Consider the following 19519-nt stretch of genomic DNA (forward strand, 5'->3'; position numbering starts at 1 on the left):
AAGAACGCAAGAGAAAAGGGAGACTCCTGAAACTGCATTTCCCCTGTACTCTTGTACAACTAACACAACTCGAGAACTGAAAAATCTGATCACGTAGTCTCAATATATTGCAGTCATTTCCTTACCGTACAGGACAACAGGAGTGACGGGAATGTGTGTGTGTGTGTGTGAGAGAGAGAGAGAGAGAGAGAGAGAGAGAGAGAGAGAGAGAGAGAGAGAGAGAGAGAGGGAGAGGGAGAGGGAGAGGGGGAGAGAGAGAGAGAGAGAGAAAGTGAGTCAAAAAAGAAAAGGAAAATCCCTCTCACAGTCTCTAGCTCTCCAATACTGATGCATATGACAGACAGAGAGAGAGAGAGAGAGAGAGAGAGAGAGAGAGAGAGAGAGAGAGAGAGAGAGAGAGAGAGAGAGAGAGAGAGAGAGAGAGAGAGAGAGACTTCTCTGTACCTCTGCAATACTGATGCAGATGATGAATATGGGTGGCGGGCAGCAGTTGGCTCTCTCCATGTAGGTGCTGCGCAGGTCTTCGGGAAGCAACCATCTGGACACAGACGTATGGAACTTTCCGCAGCAGCCCAGACCATCCACCTCGTCGTCTCCTCCGCCACCACCTCCACCTCTGCCTTTCTTCACCACCCGTGCCTCTTCTCTCTCCACCGGGAAGGGCTCCTTCTCCATCTCAATAGCCTCCTCCATGGCTCCGGGGCTGGTTTTGGTCAATATGCATACACAGAGGTGTCGTACAGGGGGGTAAAGCGTGACTGAGTCAGCTGGTCCCTGTGTATATAGGGGGCTCACACAGTGTCTGATGTGTGTAGACATATGGCTGGGGGGTCCATTGGAGCTGATTGTACATAGGACCCATAATTTGCTGCTACGCCCCTGTGCATTAAAGTAACATCTTCAGTATCTGCAGCACCTTCAGCACATGTGAAGTACTTTACTTACATTTTCATTATAATGTAATAGTTTTATTTAACCCTTAACATTAGGCTAATAATGATAGAACATGAACTACTCAAGAGTGATGCTCTGTGTTAATCATTCATGAATAAAAAAATAAATAAATGATAATCCACTCTAGCCTACTCTACTGAATAAAAGGGCGCCAGAGTGAGTGAGGAAAAGCGCTGCTGTCCCCTGGGGTTTTGGAGACTTCCTCTCCTCTCCTCAAAATTCCCTTCCCTGTGGAATTCTGTGCGCCATAATTGGGCCATAATGAAATACAAACATAGCCAAAATACTGCCTTGAGCTAGCCTACTGTACTTTTTCTTTACTGTTTAGTATAAAGACTACTTCATTGATGTGCGCACCGTCCGTTCCATTTTATTCATTGACGCTTTCGTTTTTCCCAAATAGTTAAGCTGAACAAAGTGCTTGCGAGCAGCATAATGTCTGTTCAATAACTGCACATGACCTACACACCCCAAAGCCTTCAATGGAATGCAAGTTAATCCAAAGGTAGCCTACTCACCGATATGTTGCTTCCCTTTGTTCAATTGCCAGTGATCTCGGAGAACCCTCGAACTCGAGCGTAATTGGCACGGGAAAAATGAACCATGTACTGAAAGATTATGATGAGTTGCCTACATGAGGGGCAATAGCATACGAGCCAAAAACCTTCCAGGAGCAGTCACATATCCGTAAACAATAAAGCAACACAAGATGAGCGGTTCATCTTACAGCCATGGTAGCTTGACTGCCGTAACATAAAAATAACCGACGATAAATAAAGCACAGCTTGAGTTTAGCTTTTCCTGCTTTGGGAGCTTCCTTCCTTTGCCAAGAAAAAAAATGCTCCGTGCATCCCACACACGCAAGCAAGTGTCACAACCTTTGCCTACTTTGTAAACATGAATTGGGAATGTCTTAGCCGACGTCAAACTTCGGGAGCCATTAAACAAAACCTGCACTTCCGCACCTGGTCTCATTTCACCTGAGACCCATGACGTCACGAAACGGGCTACAGAATCACAGGCATCGGATTAAGAACAATCACAGGCAAGATTACAACTGGTGTTAGCCTACTTGCCATAGAGTACAAGGTGGGCAGTTTTTCAATGCACCCATGATGGTATTTGAGTAAGAGAAACGGACTTCACCAAAGGTGCGTGTTGCATAGTGCATGGGGTGGGGGAATCAGGCCCTATCCAAGACTATTTTGATGAAAAAAAAAAAAGTGTGAATCATACCATGTTTTATAAAAGACATTTTGTAGGCCAATACATTTAAATACATGAAAATGTATTTTGTAGAAGTTGCCGTAGGCCTACCTGAATTGGTAATTTCCCCTTTGACCAGGAGAGGGAACCCTTTCACCAAGTCAAATCAGTGGAGAGGGAGTTTTTGAATTCTGAGAATTTGATGATCGTGAAAAGGGTAATATTTGTGAATGGGCAGCATTAATTCAGAACTGTTCAATTTTTTACACAGTGCACCTTTAAAGGTACACTGTGCAGGAAATGGTCAAAAAGGATACTGCAACTATGCGGCTCTTTGGATGGGCTTCCCATTGCCAAATTTGATCTTTTCATGAAAGTTTACTAGGCTAAGTAGTAATAAAATTCTCTAGAATGCCCCAAGTACAGTCATTTCTGCAGCTAAAAGGGCTATTTCTGGATATTCAAAATGGCTGACCATGGAGAAGATGCCCCTTTTCATGTATGGAAAGTGCAAATTTTCTAGTCATAATGAACACTTAAAATTTGATGGTTGTGGTAAGTATTCATGAAAAGGGTAACATTAGTGAATGGGTAGTATGCATTCTGGAAATAAAACAACTAAGAATCTTACAGTGTACCTTTAAACTTGTTAGCACATTGATTATCAATTAATGCAAATGCCTCACGGAGAAATCCTTTTATTTTGTCCAACAAGACAATTCCTGATACACCTGCACGTTTTTAGCATGGGTCAATGTAAGACAAGCCATATTTATTTGAATGTTGCCTTGCGCAGACATTGTCTTTCAGACTTTCAATAACGGAAAGCCACATGTACCTATTACTCGGACCACTTTTCAGACTTTTGATAACCTCTCCAACTCACTAATCTTGGCAGCTAGGCCATGAAGTGACAGTAAAAACAGCTGCTTGTTTGGAGGGGGTTCCCCATTATTCCAAACGTGTGCAATGTATTCCAGGCAGGTGTGCGATGCTTTTGATGTCAGTCTTCCATTTCACAAGACGTGTTTCACATAAACATTCAATATACAAATGGGCAGGTGTATTTTGCACCACCAGGGTTTTGGCCCCGTATTTTGGCACTGTGTGGAAATGGTGGTTTGTGATCACACTTTCCCACCATAAAAGTTACCTTTACCTAAAGCAGAACCAGTAGCATACATAAAACACAAACTTCAGTATAAACTGCAGAAACTTTTATTTGTCAAAAAGAAGAAAAAAGAGCAACAAATCCACATCCTGAAGGTAAAGACTTGTGAAAGAAAGTGAGAGAGAAAGGCAGGGTTTGGTTAAGCAGCTGCAGCAGGGCCGGGATTGGTCGACAGAACCACCACGGCAGCCAAGCATTTCTACAGCGCGCCAGAAGGGACAAACAGATCTGGTTTACTTTGGGTTTGGTAGAGAGGAAAAGACAGAGCAAATAGGAGAGAGAGAGAGAGAGAGAGAGAGAGAGAGAGAGAGGGAGAGGGAGAGAGAGAGAGAGAGAGAGAGAGAGAGAGGGAGAGGGAGAGAGAGAGAGAGAGAGAGTGAGATCAAAAAAGAAACTTTTTATTTTTTTTTCTTAACTTTCAAAAGGGCTTATTGTTGGGCCAACATTACTGACAAAAGTCCATTGGGAAGTTTAAAAATAAAAAATATATGTGGATTAAACGATGGCACCCAAGAAGTTTGAAATGAAAATAAAAATAAAATAAAAATAAAGTCTAAAGAGGGGGCAGGTAAGTTGGGGAGCGACTGCTATGGCAGCCACGATGTTATCCAGGGCCGAGGTCGGGGCAGACTGCTACCAGGAGGGGAGACTCTTCAAGAGACATCTGAAACACACAACACAACACAAGGCTTAACCACAGAGCACATAACCAGGCGAAAAGACGACAAGATTAATGGGTTATATACTATAGTGCATACAGTCAAGAACGTCTGAATAATATGGCGTCATTGTGTAGCTTTTTTCAGCTGGGAGTAGACATAAATCAAATATTCAACAGCAGCAAAAAAATAAAAATAATAAGAACGAAAGAGGTCGCAACTTGCACATTTCGGTGTGTGCCTTCTTCAGTGTGAAGGCGGCACACGCTGAAACACGTTTGTGCAATAAAAAAAACACTATACAAAAGGTGCGGCCAATGAAAGGCAGCATAATTTTGTGGACGTGAGTGAGTGATCAATCCTGCCAATCATATCATGAGCAGGATTAGGGTCATGGTGTAACTTACAGCTGGCTGGCCGGGCGCCGTACTTCCGCATGATCTGGTCTTGCGTGAATTTCACAAAGGATTCATATTGTTCTGCACACAGAAAGAAAAAAACGAATTAGAATGTAATGCAAGACACGTGTTAAAACTCCTTTAATCCAAATGTAACTAAAAGACAACAAACCCCCTAAAAACATCCTTTCCTCATACAATCATCTAGGCCTACACATTGGTGCAGTTGCTACTTAGCATGATCCAAATTGAGGCCTCTACAGGCAATCACATACAGTAGTAGAGTACACAATAGGTTGTCTATGACGGTGAGAGGGGGCCCTCTGCTGGCTGCATGGTGACGGTGCACAGGCCATTTCCTATGACTGTGAAAGCCATTGAGCAGAGGAGGAAATGTCTGCCATTCTACCTGCACTTACACGACCATGACTCCATCAGCTCCCCAGTACATTACACTGCAGACACAATCAGCACTCACATAATGTTCCATTACAGTTCAAGCAAACGGACAAAACACACAAAAAACATACAAGATGGCTGATGGTCTGAAACAAAGGCCACCAACAGCCACCACCTTCTAGTTTCTAATGTTTAGTCTTTCTGTTTAAACAATGTTAGGGCAACATGCAACTCTAATAAGGCAAAAAAGGGCTCTGAAGAGAGAGGAAGAAACAAACAACAACAAAAAAAACCTTTAAATACCTGCCAGACACATTTTGACTGAGCATCCCTGCACAATTATTCTGCAAAACCCACCTGCGAGTTTTGTGTTGAGGATCTTCTCGTACTCCTCTCGTATCTTCTCCTCGTGGTCCTTGAGGAGCCGCTCACACAGGTAGCCCACCTGCCGCAGCGTGAACGACGGCTGGTCCTTCTTCACACAAGACGCACCTGAAAAAAAACCACACACACAGATGCAGACGTTAGGACAGTGAAGAATCACACACACACGCAGACGTTAGGACTGAAGAATCACACACAGACACAGATACACTTCCAACTCCCACACTGACCTATTCCGCCAGTTTACACAAGCAAAAGTAAATTGGTTGCAATCCTGACATTCACACCCACTGTAACACTGTATGTTGGCGAACACACACCGCTAAAGCAGAGGTATGTTGGCACACCGGCACCCGCACGCACACACCTAAAGTAAAGGTATACTGTCATGCTCTTTTGTCAAGAGCGACCTACAAAGCAAGCAACTGTGTGTGTGTGTGTGTGTGTGTGTGTGTGTGGACAGGTGATATTGGGACGCACACACACAAACACACAGTACAGGCCAGGGCCGTTGAGTGCAGTACGTCCTTGCCATAAATAGGAGTAGCCCAAGTGTGGATTTATTGCCTGCTTTTTGTCATCTGCTGCTGTGGCGGTTGAGACAGCTCTGCTCTGCTCAGTTGTGCTGCAACCAACCAGGCGACCGAGAAGCAGCTCAAATTCCAGCCATGAATCTGCCCCTCTGCCATCCTCTGCTCACCGCAATGCACCTCACACACACACACACACAGATTCTCTATTGCGTGCATGCACACACACACCCTCTTGTACCTAAATGCACGTACACACTGTCGCTTATGCACACACACACACACCTCAGAGATGCCACACATAAGCACATGCACATACTCAGAGATTGTGCCATACACACACCCTTCAACCAGTGTACACACACAGCACTCTCAGAGCCACTCTGTGCAAACAGCTGCCGCCTGCCTCCCGACGCTAATTCCAGGAAAGGCAGCAGAGGTCTCTGGGCCTGAGGGGTGCAGGGGCTGCGAAGGTGTGAAGGGGGGGGGGCTTCAGGCACAGACCCCCACACACACGGTCTGCCCAGGACAGAAATGCACGCCTGTGTGTGTATGAAGAACCGGTAATTTATAACGCAGTCACAAGAATTCATTCTTTATGATGGGGAGGGGAGAAGCGACCCTTTAGGACTGTGTGTGTGTGTGTGTGTTGCATAAACACTGATGAGGCCACCCAGTCCACATCTGCACGTAATCAGCCATGAGATGGGGTCTGGGGTAATGCGGCGGAGATTACATGGTGGATATGTGGAGCTGACAGTGTAGTGTGTACATTGCGTACGTTAGCACATAATCTCCTTGGTTTAGCCACTGACAAAGACGGCTGGATTAAGACAGGAGTGGCTGCTGGATGTGGTGGGGAGCTGGATGGGAGAGGCAGAGGGGCAGACATGATGTGCACGCACATACACACTAAAAACAGACCCAACACACACTAAAAACAGACCCAACACACAAAAGGGACTCAGGACCCACACACCCACTCTTCACCAAAAAGGGACCACACACACCCACAGCTAATGCAAGCTATTATTCGTCCATGTGTGAGATGACTACTGCTGGCCCATGTTTGTACTGTACTGGGGGCTTTTACTTCAACATTACTTATTAAAGCCCCCAGCGGTTACACTCGTTCTTTCACAAGCACACACCATTACAGAGCACACACACGCAACACACAAAGGAAGGAAGAAAAAGAACAAACAGAGAAGAAAGAAAGCACAGCATACATACTATAGGGAAGAGAGGCTGGGTGATTGAGCAAGGTGAACACACGCAAAACAGAAAAGGAAGGAGGATGGAGAAAGAAAACATGTGCACACACACACACAACCAGTCAGAAAGCAGAATGAGAGAGAGAGAGACAGAGAGACAGAGAGACAGAGAGAGAGAGAGAGAGAGAGAGAGAGACAGAGAGACAGAGAGACAGAGATGAGTAGCGAGTTGGAGTGAAGAGTAGGGGCTGAGTTTGTGGTACCTACAGCATGGGGATGGGAGAGGAGAGGATAGAGTAGAGCACAGATGAGAGATAAGCTGCGTGTACACCAAGAAGCTGAGGTTGCCGAAGGTTTCGCCATGAATTCGCTCTTGACGCGACATGTTTGATTTAGCCAATCACGTAACAGCTCTGGCTTGTCATCCTGGGACAATTGGATATATGAACATTCCAATTGATTCTGGTCACCATAACCATCACCATAATATTAGCTTGACTTTGAATCGCTGAAATTCACTCTGGTCGCGTCACTCCTGGCGAATTCGCTACGGTCACTTTAGCCGCTGACCGTCCGTAGAGAAATAATGGCTTCCATTGCTCAGGTAGCATAGGTCGCTCTTGGTGTACTGTACATTTAGCTTTACCCACCTGGAGGGGAGCTGGGGGCCATGAGTGCCGGGTTGAGGTTGGGGTTGTTGCTGGTGCTGGGGTGGGGGCTGTGGGCCTCAGTGGAGCTGCAGGCTTCGCTCTGGTTGAAAGCCCCCTCCAGCTGTCGCCTCCTCTGGTAGCGGCTGTACTCCTGACGGATGTTATGGAAGATCTGCTCTGTTGGGGACAAACAAACAAAAAAGACACACGGCATCAATAAAAGGTGACAAATACCACAATTCCTCAATTACTAGATTGGCTCCTCATAGTAACCTGCCTCTTTTAGTAGCCTGGTCTAAAACATATTTCAATAAACGAGGACGAGGACACATGGGACATCCAAGAGGTTTACGCAGTCACGAGTGGTGACAAAATCATGATCTACACTAAAAACAAAAACCAACGCTTAATGCCACTGAATGTCGAATGCACCCGAGTAAAAACCTAGAAACTACAATACTAGAAATTCTGCTCCTAGACCTAGTCTAATGTTGTAAATACATTCTCATCATTATCTCGTCTCATGTCACGGACAAAAGGGACATTGCACAAGAACGGGAAATCCACCGGATAACAGCTAATAGATGTACACTGTCCAGTGGATTTCTAGCCATGTTAGTGGACAAACTAGCAACATTTGTCCAAAAGGGGGTCCACTAGCCTAGTGCATCGTTCCACACCATACATTCACCCTCCAGACGACACGCAACCTGTCGTGCTGCACACCTGCACACACAGTGGTTGGTAGTAGTCTCCTCCATGGGACTGATGGGAGAAGGTAACACGCATGCACATGTGTGTAGCGCGCACACACACCCCCACCCACACAAAACTGGCTGGGCGACTGATGAAGCGGATGACCTTTAGTGTCTGTCCGGCAGCCTGATTTACACAGCCCTGCTTCACCCCACTAAAATAAAATGTCACTCCATTAGGCTGCCTTGACTACGTTGCCATGCAAATGCAGCATTGCACACTACTTCCAGTGTTACCGTTTCCCAGACACAGACGATTTTGTGGCGCAACACCACAGAATGGAAACTGAGCAGCACCACAAATTGATCAAACATCCACATGTAGGGGTATACAGCACTTGCACAACTTTTGTGCCTATAATACATGGGTTCTAAATTTCTGTTTTCTCCTAACTGCGCGTAACTGCGGCGCACAACTCAACCTCTGATTGTTGGAAACCGCTGTCTGTCAAAAAACTCACATGGTTGGCTGCCAGTGTCTTGCTCCTCCTCACAACACAATGTTGATAAACAAAAAAACATCTATAGCTCCATACAATCAATGTTACTTTGTCTGATGGGAACACTGACTGCAGTGCACATTTTCCAAGGAGGAGTAATATGCATTTCATAACTTCTACGGAAGTCAAATTAAGGCACAGCACATCATGTCTTTCCCAGGCCTATTAAGTAGAAGATCAATATACCAGGATTTATTCAACTTATGAACAGCCTGGATAAGCTTCTAGCAACATTGAAATAATGGCTTTTACTCCTGTTACATAGTCGCTTTTATGACTGAAAAACGCATAGCAGCAGAGCCAGGTTTGCAGAACGAATTAGCCCCTCGCTATGTAAACTGATCAGCTCGCCTCATACCTTTGCAGACTGAATCAGAAAAACAATGCTGAGCTGGACTCCGCTCCCATTGATTTACATTAGGCCGTCCCAGGGCCTTGATAACACACAGCAGCTCAGGACTAAAGCGCCATATGCAGGCCAAGCAGAGGCAAGCAACACTGAAATGATTTGGAGGAGTGAGGGGTGTACAGAAGAGAGAGGGGCACGTACGAGAAAGATCGCTGAGGCAAGAATACCATACTCAGGTAGGCCAGGCAGGCTGCAGAATAAAGGGGTGTAGAGAAGAGAAGAGAAGAGAGGTACATGAGAGAGACACAGTAGGGAGGAGGCCAGACAGCCATTGGCAGGCCTGGCAGTTCTGTATTGCATTGGAGGAGAAGAGGATGAGGGGAGTGAGGGAGTGAGGGAGGGAGGGGTTCATGAGAAAGACAGAGTAGAGCAAAGGCAAGACAGGGAAGCGAGCCCTCCTCCACCCTCTGCTGTGTGGGCAATGAGGCGTGTGGCATCGCCTCCCAAATCTCAATTCATTCTTAATGAACTGAGTGCTACGGCAGAGAAAAGGGGGGTTGGGTAGAGGCCGAGGGGGTGGGGTATGTGGCTAGAGAGAAAGAAAGGAAGAACGAAAGAGAGTGGAAAAAAAAGGCAGAGACCGAGATGCATCGAAACAGCTGTGCACACACACAGCTCGGAGGAGCTCTGCCTCTCTTCTTTCTGTCCCTCTTCTTTTGATTTGACACTTTGTTCCTTCTGAGGCAATTTCCCCCGCCCATATTGAAAACAAACACGGCATGTTGTTTCAGGGATAACTTCTGGCCTTCAACCCAATGACTTGACAAGAGAGAGATATCTACGTTCTGAGTGAGAGGGGGGCCGTTGAAAACAAAAAAAGTATGTCAACAACAGAACGAAGATGGGGTTTAGGGACCTACTAAGGGGCTCAAAAAGACAGACAGACACAGGGTATGCAGAAACAGTACAAGTAAAATAAATAAAAAAGAACAAGAGAGCGAAGAGAGAAGGGAGGAGAGGGAGAGATACAAAGCGAGTGCATGCCTATCCCAGCTCCACAGCTCCCAGCCCTGCCCTTGCTGCCTATCTGAGGGGGGGCCTCGTCACCTTTATCTCGGGTAACTGAGTGGCCGAGAGGCCCTGTCTGCACGTGTCACTTGGGGTAAAGCTCAACTGCAGCTAAGCGTGCACGAATTAGCAGTGTAGCTACACGGTCTTCCTAATAGACCCAGGAAGCATGCTTGAGCTAGCCATGCAGCTTGTGTGTAGCGTGCATGTTCCTGCCAGGAAATGCATGCAAACGAGTTAGCCATGAAGCAAAGCCTGTCTGAGGAAGCCTGCATTAGCTAGCCAAACTTCGGGCACAGGCCTCTTAGCTCAGAGTAGCTACATGTACATGCCGTGGCCTTCTACATTCCGTGCCTGTAGTCTCCCCAGGCCGGGCAGCCGCACGAGTGTGAAGCAGGGCCCTTTACTGACGCTCAGCCGAGCGCAGTGCATCCATCGGCTCGCCTGAACAGCCGGGCCCTGATGGGCTGATCTTGTTTACCATGCTTGCTTGTTTACTGTGCTGTCAGGTGTGATTCCCAGAAGGCCATAGGTGGGCCTGCACTGCTGCGGTCGTGCTGTGTAGTCAGGCACAGGCGAGCAGTCCGGCTGTGGCCCGTGCCCTATGCCCCGCACTCTGCTGTGCTCCGTTTTAGACCATAATGGGCTGAGCATAATCTGTGCTCATCTCAGGGGCTTGGCTGTTTACATGCCCACTGACCAACTACAGCCTGCCTCAGTCAATACAAACACCACTGACCAACTACAGCCTGCCTTGAGTCAAAACAAAAACACTGACCAACGCCTTAGAACATAACACTGACCAATGACTCAAAAGCATCTGACCAACTACCAGCGCCTGCCTCAGTTGGAACAAACTCTGACCAACCACCTTCTCAACATAAACAAAACTGACCACCGCCTCACGACAAAGCCTATGACAATCAATTCACTACTATACTAACCACCTGCACATTGATGGCTGCAACATGTCCAGAACTCCGCTGCCAGGATCCTTACAGGCACCAGGCCGTGGCAGCACATCACCCCCATACTTAAGAAGCTTCACTGGCTCCCCATCAAGTCACGCATCACCTACAAAGTACTCCTCCCCACTTTCAAGTCCCTCGATGGTCTGACACCCTACCACCTCACATACCCTCCTCCTCCACCCCTATGACCTCTCAAGGTTCCTGTGGTCCTCTTCCAAGGGCTCACTACAAAACATTGGGAAGAAGCAGGGCCAGCAAAGTGCATGAAGCACATCATGTTGACAAAGATTACTTGTAAAATCCTCCAGATGGCAGATGGTTGTGTACAAAAGTCTAAAAATGTTGCAGTTAAAAAAACAAAGGGTTACTTGGCCAAAATGAATCCATGGTGCGTGTGTGCCCGTCTTAAAGCATCAGTATTCAGGGAGTATGCTAAGCAATGGCATTCCTCAGGACAGAACTGATCTAATAGCCTGCTGCATAGTCCTGTGCCTCAGTGACGAGCAGCAAGCTTAGCCAGAAACACTTCACTGACAGCTCTCCTCACGCTGCCAACCAAACGCCTCCAAAGACACTGGAGCCCCATGCAGGGGTGTCGCCTGGCAACTGTGACCTTGCTGTGGCAAAGAACGACAGATCAATCTGAGATTTTGAGCCAAGGCAGGAAGAGGGATGAGAGGAGAGGGGGGTGAAGGATGAGGAGGGATGACAACAAAAGTAGAAGGAGGGGTAAGGGGAGAGAAGGAGGGGTAAGACGAGGAGGAGGAGGTGGTGGAAGTATGAGAGAGGACGAGGAGGAAAAGTCTGGTTAAGAAAAGATCTGCAGGCCAGAGCTACACAATAAGCAATGACAGATGAATGTATAAAGGGGAGCAGAAAGAGGGCAAAGTACACATAGCCCCCAGCCATCCAGCACCCACACCACACACACCATCTAGGAGGGGGCTGGAGCCTATTAGGCTAAGGACTAATCTGGTGGGTGGGCGAGGGCCCCCATACTCATGTGGCCCCTTACTGCTGATGTATGGGCTGGGAGTTAGCGGCCCTAAGCTCACAGGAAGCCCTGACAACCGCTGGGTCAAGCCAAGTTCACACACACACAGGAAATACCCCCAGACAGGATTTTCACCATACTGACTCTCAGCGAGTGGAACAGGGGGTGGCGGGTGAGCTCTAAAAACGGAGCAGAGACTGTGGGGGGGGCTGATAGAGGGATAGATTTGCTGAGTTTAACTAGGGGGAGGTGGGCTGGGATGGGATGGGTGCAGGGACACTCCTCCAGGGCAGGGGAGAAGAGACGAGGCATGACACGAGCTGGCTGGGAGTCATACGACACTTCAAGACGCCAAGCCGTCCATCCATCTCTCCATCCCTGTACTCCACTGCACTGCTGGCTCCGTTTGACACCTTGCCGCAGTCAGCACTCCCTCTGCCAATGAAGCCCTCAGGACACAGACCATTCACACACACACACACAACAATAAAAAGAACAAGAACAGACCTGGAGATCTGGTGTCATTATGAAACTGTAGCAGACTGCACTACCAGCAAAAAACGGCCGTCCAGCAAGCTGGGCAGCCAGGGGCCTCATTTGTCACCGAGTGCGCCTGAACGCTCTAACCTCCCCACGCCACGTCTGACGCCCAGAGAGGAAACAATGGCCCTACACCACGCAGCAAAGCGACTACTCGCTCGCTAAACCAACAAACTCCCAGCAAGCTTAGGGACAGTAGCAAGCAGCAATCACAATATCATCAGCTGTAACCCACCCAGTAGCCGATCTAGCATCTCAGCTGAGCAAAAGGGAAAAAACACACAGACGTGTGTTTACAGGATGTTGCTGCGTGGCAGAGAAAAGAAAAAGATAGATAAGCTTGAAAGGAAATGAAGCACGCTTGCACAGGTCTGCCTGCCCTGATGACAGTGTAGCGTCAAGGCCATGAGAGAAGGCACATGTTCACTCACACAACACACATGGGGCGCACACACAAAAATGTGCACACACTATTCAGCCCATCATTCTCAGCTGTTGTTACTGTAGAGACACTTTACTGTGCATGTGTGTGTGTGTGTCACTCATGCCTTCATGAACAAGCATATGCATGACTAAGGCTCTGGATGGGGGGTGAGGGCACAGCATGTGTCGCTTGGATTCCCCTGCTTATAGCTCGGGGTTGGTGACACACAAGCTCCCCAGGCACAAGGTGGAGAGGAGAGGCAAGGAAAGACGAGGAGAAAAAGGCAAGGCAAGGAGATACGAGGGGGAGCGGCGTGGGAGGGAAAAGGGAGGATGAGATTGAGTAACTGCTGTGCCCGCAGGCAGCAGGAGAGGGTGGAGAAAAGGGGTGTGTGTGTGAGACATATTTGGGAGGCATGAGACTGGCTAGGTGTGCATGAGACACATGGCCAAGAGGTGTGTGTGTGAGAGAGAGGCATGGGAGTGGGCGTCGGAGAAGAGAGGGAGGTAGAGTTTGCGTTCCATTAGAGTCCAGGCACACTGTCGCCAGAAGAGACACTGGAACCAGCAGCCATTCGCTTCAGAGACTGGTGTCAGCTATTGAGTCCATTCCTCCATCACAAGCATACAGACCACTTATGACAATGACTCAACGCAACACACGCCAATCATGAAGAACAAACATCTGAGGTGTATGGAGGCAAGGTGTGTGTGTGTGTGTGTGTGTGTGTGTGTGTGTGTGTGTGTGTGTGTGTGTGTGTGTGTGTGTGTGTGTGTATGTGGGGAGTGGGACGAACACTGCGCCACTCTACACTCAGGGAAGAAGTGCCCCCTCCCAGCCCATCCTCCTCCGGTTTCGGGGTGGTTTGAGTGGCAGGCGGCGGCATGTCAGCGATCCAACTCGGCCCAAAACCGCAGAAGAATTACTGCTGCTGCTGTTGCTGCGGAGAGAGTGCATGATGAAGTGCTGCTGTGCATGCCTGCTGCAGCTGGACATCAAGTCAGAACACAAACAAGCCTGCCTGCCCTGCACAAAACATTCTTTACTAGTCCTCCTCCCGCTCTGGCTGTGCCTGTGAGCAGCCAATTGTCAAGAGTGAAAGCAGTGAAGGTGGCTGCTTGCAAGCCTTTCATCAGAGACAACAAAGCTGGCAAAGACAGCTCTACTTCCTGCTGTCTCCTGTTGTGGCAGCCTAATGTCACAGTCGACATGGTCACGGTGTGCGTGACAAATCACACATTGACACATCACTGCATCTCTGCCAAGCAATCGCATTCCTATTCAAATGACCACCAGCCCTGTTTTGAGAGCTCTTCAGGTGTGAAAATGGCAGCCATCTCACCGCTCTAGGTGTTTCTCGCTTCACACGAGTTGATCTGAAAACCACAGGCATTTTATGAACCGTTGCCACTTGCTCGCTAAATCCGTCCCCATATCTTCTTCCCGCAAAAAGCAGGGAGGGGCAGCCGAGTCGGTGTGCCAAAAGAAACACCAAAACTATGTGCCATTTTACTTTCGCTCTCGGGAGACGTCTGGCGTTACCACGCTGTGCCCGCCCCCCGGGGGTTGGCAAAGTCTCGCAGACTGATCAGTGTCAGAGCCAGGGAAAAGAAAAAAGAAAAGAAAGAGGGGAAAAAAGCCTCCCATGCAACCCAATAAACCACCCCCTCACCCACCCAAACAGTGGTTGAAGCTGGGACTTCCCAACTCAAGTGCTTTCTGTTGGCTGTAAGGTGTGGCACCATTGCCTCTCTGCACAAAACATGGGCAAGGAAATCTGTGGCATGGCATTAAAGAGGCCCTGACATCTCCATTTAGGCTACCGTGCATGCGTATAAGAACCCACCCCAACCAACCCACTCCCCCACGAAGGCCACACAGGCACTAGACGGAGAAGCAGGGGAAGTGAAGTAGGTAGAAAGGAGAGAAAAGTGGTGCAAGTCCAGGACCAGGACAGCAGTGCTGAGTAAGACACTGCAGTTGAGTTGACAAAACACACATGAAATAGATTAATGGGAAGTGACACACACACACAGAAGGGGAAGCAAGCTAGTGGAGCAGATCATAGAACTCTCCGGTAAATGTGATTTGGGAGGGAAGTGTGTGTGTGTGTGTGTGTGTGTGTGTGTGTGTGTGTGTGTGTGTGTGTGTGTGTGTGGCCGTGGCGTGCCAAAAGATATTGGGGAGGTGCCCACCGTTGATACGCAGGGGAGAGAGAGGATGAGTGTGGCTATGCTGCTGAAACAAAAGGATGATTGTCCCACCGGTGGCCTTGTCCACACAAAGGAGGAAAATAGGGAAAAGACTGTTACTCACACTTAAGATTTCTTTGAGACTCTAAAAGGCCTCACATAGCAAGGGGAGCAGGGGTGACACCAGAACAAAAGTGAAAGCTGCAATGGCATTTCGTAATTGAATAATGAAGGAACTACAGTATAAGGCAAAGTTGAAGAGAATGATTATCCAGTGTGCTGCTGAGACTGAAGGGGCATACAGTGTACATCACACATGATCCTGAAACTTGTATACAAAATCAGACATCTATAAACACGCATTGCGAACTCAGAAAGTTGACGTCAAATCGCATCTTCTGTCCATCGTAAAGTAATCCGAGGATTGAGAATACTCGTGTGAAGAATTATCATTGCTTTGTTGCGAAACACGGATTAGCGACCGCCAAATAACGGAACGTAATGCGCATCCCCAGATCCCCAGTGGAGATAGGTAGGCAATTATCACCCAGCACAAACCCATTCAAATCCGGCAGAGAGGGAGGCTTTTCAAATGAGAGTGCTCCGGAGGCACCAATAGCAAAGGCAGGCAACAATGCCTTTCCAGCCAGGGGGAAATCGAGAAGGTACAAAAAACCCCAATCCGTTCCCACACACCAGACAATACCAGTACACGGCACACGGGTGTATAGGGATAAAACGTGATTTTGTTTCACATGCTTTCATAAATTCCGGAAACTAGAACTAGGCAAATGAGTTAGGTAAAATCTGTCCTGATGGTCCGACTTTGTGCTTCGTTCGGGGGAGCCGATCAATCAATCGAACAGCCACACTGGGTGAGGGGGCACATGGAAGCATCGAACTACATTGTAACAAAACGCTTATTTGTTTTGGGGCAAACGGGCGTATGGCAAGTTAGATATAGTGTGTCGTAATGTGCCCAATCTTAAATGGGGGAGGTGAAATTGTCATAGTCACATCACAAGTATCTGAAGTGTCTAGCCACCAAGGCTACACAAGCTAACAAGACCCGACAGACGACGAGAATTTAAAGTGCACTTGGTTGTGGACGCAGATCAAGCTGCCAAACGCACAGAAGTGTGCCATACTTAAAACAGTTACTGCTTACGGAGGGTAAAACAAAACCGTAGCCATTTCAAGGCAATGCAATGTTCTTCAAAGACTGGAATTTAAAATGCGACACACGCCGGCATGAGGAGGAGTCGGCACCCAACCCCCATCGATTAAGCAGCCAGTGTAGCTAACGTGTTGTGCCATTTCAAATACCATTAGCTGGCAACCTGGTCATTTAAATGCACAGAGATCAGAGACAAAGGGCCAATAGTTTCGCATATCACAAAACATTGTAACAACTTGGGAAATGTTCAGGGAATGTGTGCAGAGTTCAACGGTCAACCTCGCATTTATCAACTGTAAGCCTGGTTTTATCTAGCGTGCTAGAGACAGAGGATTCCCAGATTCACGCTCCCATCTCATTACACTCCCATTTCATCTCGCTCCCACTAGCCAGACTAACGGTACCACCGCCATATTACGGAGCCAGTTATCTTGTTGATGTTAGTTTTTTGTTTCTAACCCTAACCTTAACCCTAACCCTAACCTTAACCCTAACCTTAACCCTAACCCTAAACCTAACCCTAACCCTAAACCTAAACCTAACCCTAAATTGCTTGTATGTGGCAGTATATGATAATACGTGAAATATAATCGGGTGGGGACCGCAAGTCCGGGAGTGATAGAAACACCGGGGACCGCACGTCCGGGAGCGAACTCCGTTGGGAGTCTCAGTCTGTATGCCAGACAGAGGCGTTAGCCGGCTAACCAACGAGTGCTACCTCAACTACCCACATGACACAATGTTATCTTTTCATAAGCATGATGTGACCGCTTGTAGAGAAAAGACAGTTCAAAAATCGACAGTGTTCGTCAGCTGGCAAACACAACGCAATTTGTAAGGACTGATACAATTTCCTGAGCATTATCGACATCTTGTTTAACATGTAGTAGTTGAGGTCACAAGTTAACACCACCTAGCTGAGTCGAACAACAAACAGCCGTTCAACGTGACTGCCACTGATCAGGCATTTACCAACACCGGGGAAAACACGATCATGCTCCATGTAGGCCTATACAATTTCACCGAGTAATAGGCTACTACTTCTCTACTCTGGTGAACTATTTTGAGATCCACATTAATTTATGAATTTGGCAACGGTGGCCAATGCAGCATTGTCCTCCTTAATGGAAATGTAAGGAGACAAAATAAATCAAGTCAACACTGAATGTGGGAGCAGCCAAGGCAATACAACGTAGCTCTAAACCAGCAATACACTCATGAGCAGCCGTATCAAGGCATAAGTGATAATGTGAATGGCCATGTAATCTTGACTGACGTAGCTTGCCTTTTGATAATAACACTTTCGTCCGCACCACAAAGTGTGCTTTTCAGTGACACCAGTTTAACATAGTCGAGTTTGTATTTAAATTGGCCGAAAAACATTTGTTTGACGACCGACACCCTAACCTAGAGCTACCTCCATGTTCGAGTTACGTTAGCTAAAGCAAGCATTAGCTCCACTTTACACCGACCCCCTCCCCCATATCTGGCGAGATACTGTTCCGGTCGTGGGTCAGTGTTTTACTTCAAAACTTACCAGGGGTGAGCCTCTGTTCTCCAACCATAGACTGAGGTGATACAGAAAGTGAAGGACTGTCTGTTGGTGGTCGAAGATTGCATCTTTGAGGGGATGGGGTGCCAGGGGTCCCCGGTAGTGGACTGCACCTTCTTCGCTTCGGAGACTGAGGACTGAGCAGGGCCTCAAACTCCATGGACCGTTTTAACGTTGCTCCACAAGCCATGGTTGCTAAAAATGAAGTTGTATCGAAAATAAACTTGTATAGAGATCCCGTGATGTAGAAAGACTGTCAAAGAATCTAAATAACGTATAACTTGTCCAAAGACAAAAACGGCGACGACCGAGGCAGACTCTCCCTTTTCTCACACAACAGCCACCCTTGACGCCGGGTTGGTTTGGTTAGCCAACTGCCAAAGCTTCTAGCTGCTATCTGTATCTCAGTCACAATGGAGAGCTGTACCATTATGTCAAAGAGGGGGGGGACGAACACGAACTTATTTTTTTATATTTCTAAAATTTTGTCAGAAAATGACTTGAGCAGTAAGCAGTGTTTTCATATGTTAGTAATTTACATTTTATTATTTGGAAAATATACAACTAAATGCTGTATTTGAAAGTTTTCAATGTTAAAATAATTTAACGTCCCCCATCATAATGTCAAGTTCTTCAAAATGCTAGCAGTAACAAGTTAGCTAGTTGTGTTTACTCAAATCAGATCAATGAACTTTTTTTTTTTTGTTTGCTAACATTTACTGCAACATTTACTATTTGAAATTATTAAATCACAAACGTTTCCATAGCCTGCTGTTTTTAAAGCATGTGTGACAAACTGTCTGACACCCAGTGACTACTGTTATTAGTTGTCAAAGAAGTACATTTTGGTGACACTATCATAGAGCTAATCAATATTTTGAAAACTCCACCTCAGCGTATTTCTGCCATGTTTCAACATATTTTACCCTACATCAGGTTGTTGACTATTTAGTGGTATTCACCTTCAGATTCGCTCTGCCCATCCATGGTATTTAGCCATGTGTTATGTGTAATTCCATAATAAGATGAGAAGCATGCCTTATTTATAATTTGGCAATAGGCCTACTCGAAGACACTGTGGAACTTCCTCGTGGGGAAGTGTAGTCCTACGAAACGGACGGTAGCCTTGTGAGTTCAAAGGTGAAATAATGTCAAAGCAAGTTAGGCCTACAGTGTATCTTATGATGGAGAGATTGTCAATCATCAGAGTGCAACGTGTGGCTATATTCATAGCATAAGCTGAAAAGAGACATGAGACATGTAGCCGTCATCTGTCCGTTTCTTTTAAGTTCATGTCACTTTATTTTTGCTTCAAAAAAAAAAAAGGGGGGGGGGGGGTCAGTAAGTTTGAACATTGCCCTTAAATACTACAGACGAGATCATCTAGAATCACACACACACACACACACACACACACACACACACACACACA

The 19519-nt window shown here is 47.1% G+C and overlaps 2 protein-coding genes across 2 annotated transcripts in view; both read right to left on the reverse strand.

Moving 5' to 3' along the window:
* Positions 1 to 1881, reverse strand: part of rhbdl2 (rhomboid, veinlet-like 2 (Drosophila)) — a 13874-nt gene extending 11993 nt beyond the window's left edge. The window contains exons 1-2 of the mRNA XM_063199215.1: positions 1473 to 1881; positions 445 to 703 (exon numbers count right to left, since the gene is read on the reverse strand). Coding sequence (XP_063055285.1) covers positions 445 to 693 — 249 coding nt within the window. The 5' untranslated portion in view covers positions 694 to 703; positions 1473 to 1881. The remainder of the gene's footprint in view (positions 1 to 444; positions 704 to 1472) is intronic.
* A 1481-nt stretch (positions 1882 to 3362) lies between these two features.
* Positions 3363 to 19160, reverse strand: akirin1 (akirin 1). Its single transcript, XM_063199217.1, has 6 exons — positions 19050 to 19160; positions 18073 to 18282; positions 7566 to 7742; positions 5145 to 5279; positions 4398 to 4469; positions 3363 to 3995 (listed from the first exon to the last, which is right to left on the reverse strand). The coding sequence occupies exons 1-6, from the start codon at positions 19072 to 19074 to the stop codon at positions 3985 to 3987; spliced, it is 630 nt and encodes a 209-aa protein (XP_063055287.1). The 5' UTR covers positions 19075 to 19160; the 3' UTR covers positions 3363 to 3984.
* Between the last annotated feature and the right edge of the window lie 359 nt (positions 19161 to 19519).

The sequence above is a fragment of the Engraulis encrasicolus genome, chromosome 5 (assembly GCF_034702125.1).
Source record: "Engraulis encrasicolus isolate BLACKSEA-1 chromosome 5, IST_EnEncr_1.0, whole genome shotgun sequence".
NCBI classification, from domain to species: domain Eukaryota; kingdom Metazoa; phylum Chordata; class Actinopteri; order Clupeiformes; family Engraulidae; genus Engraulis; species Engraulis encrasicolus.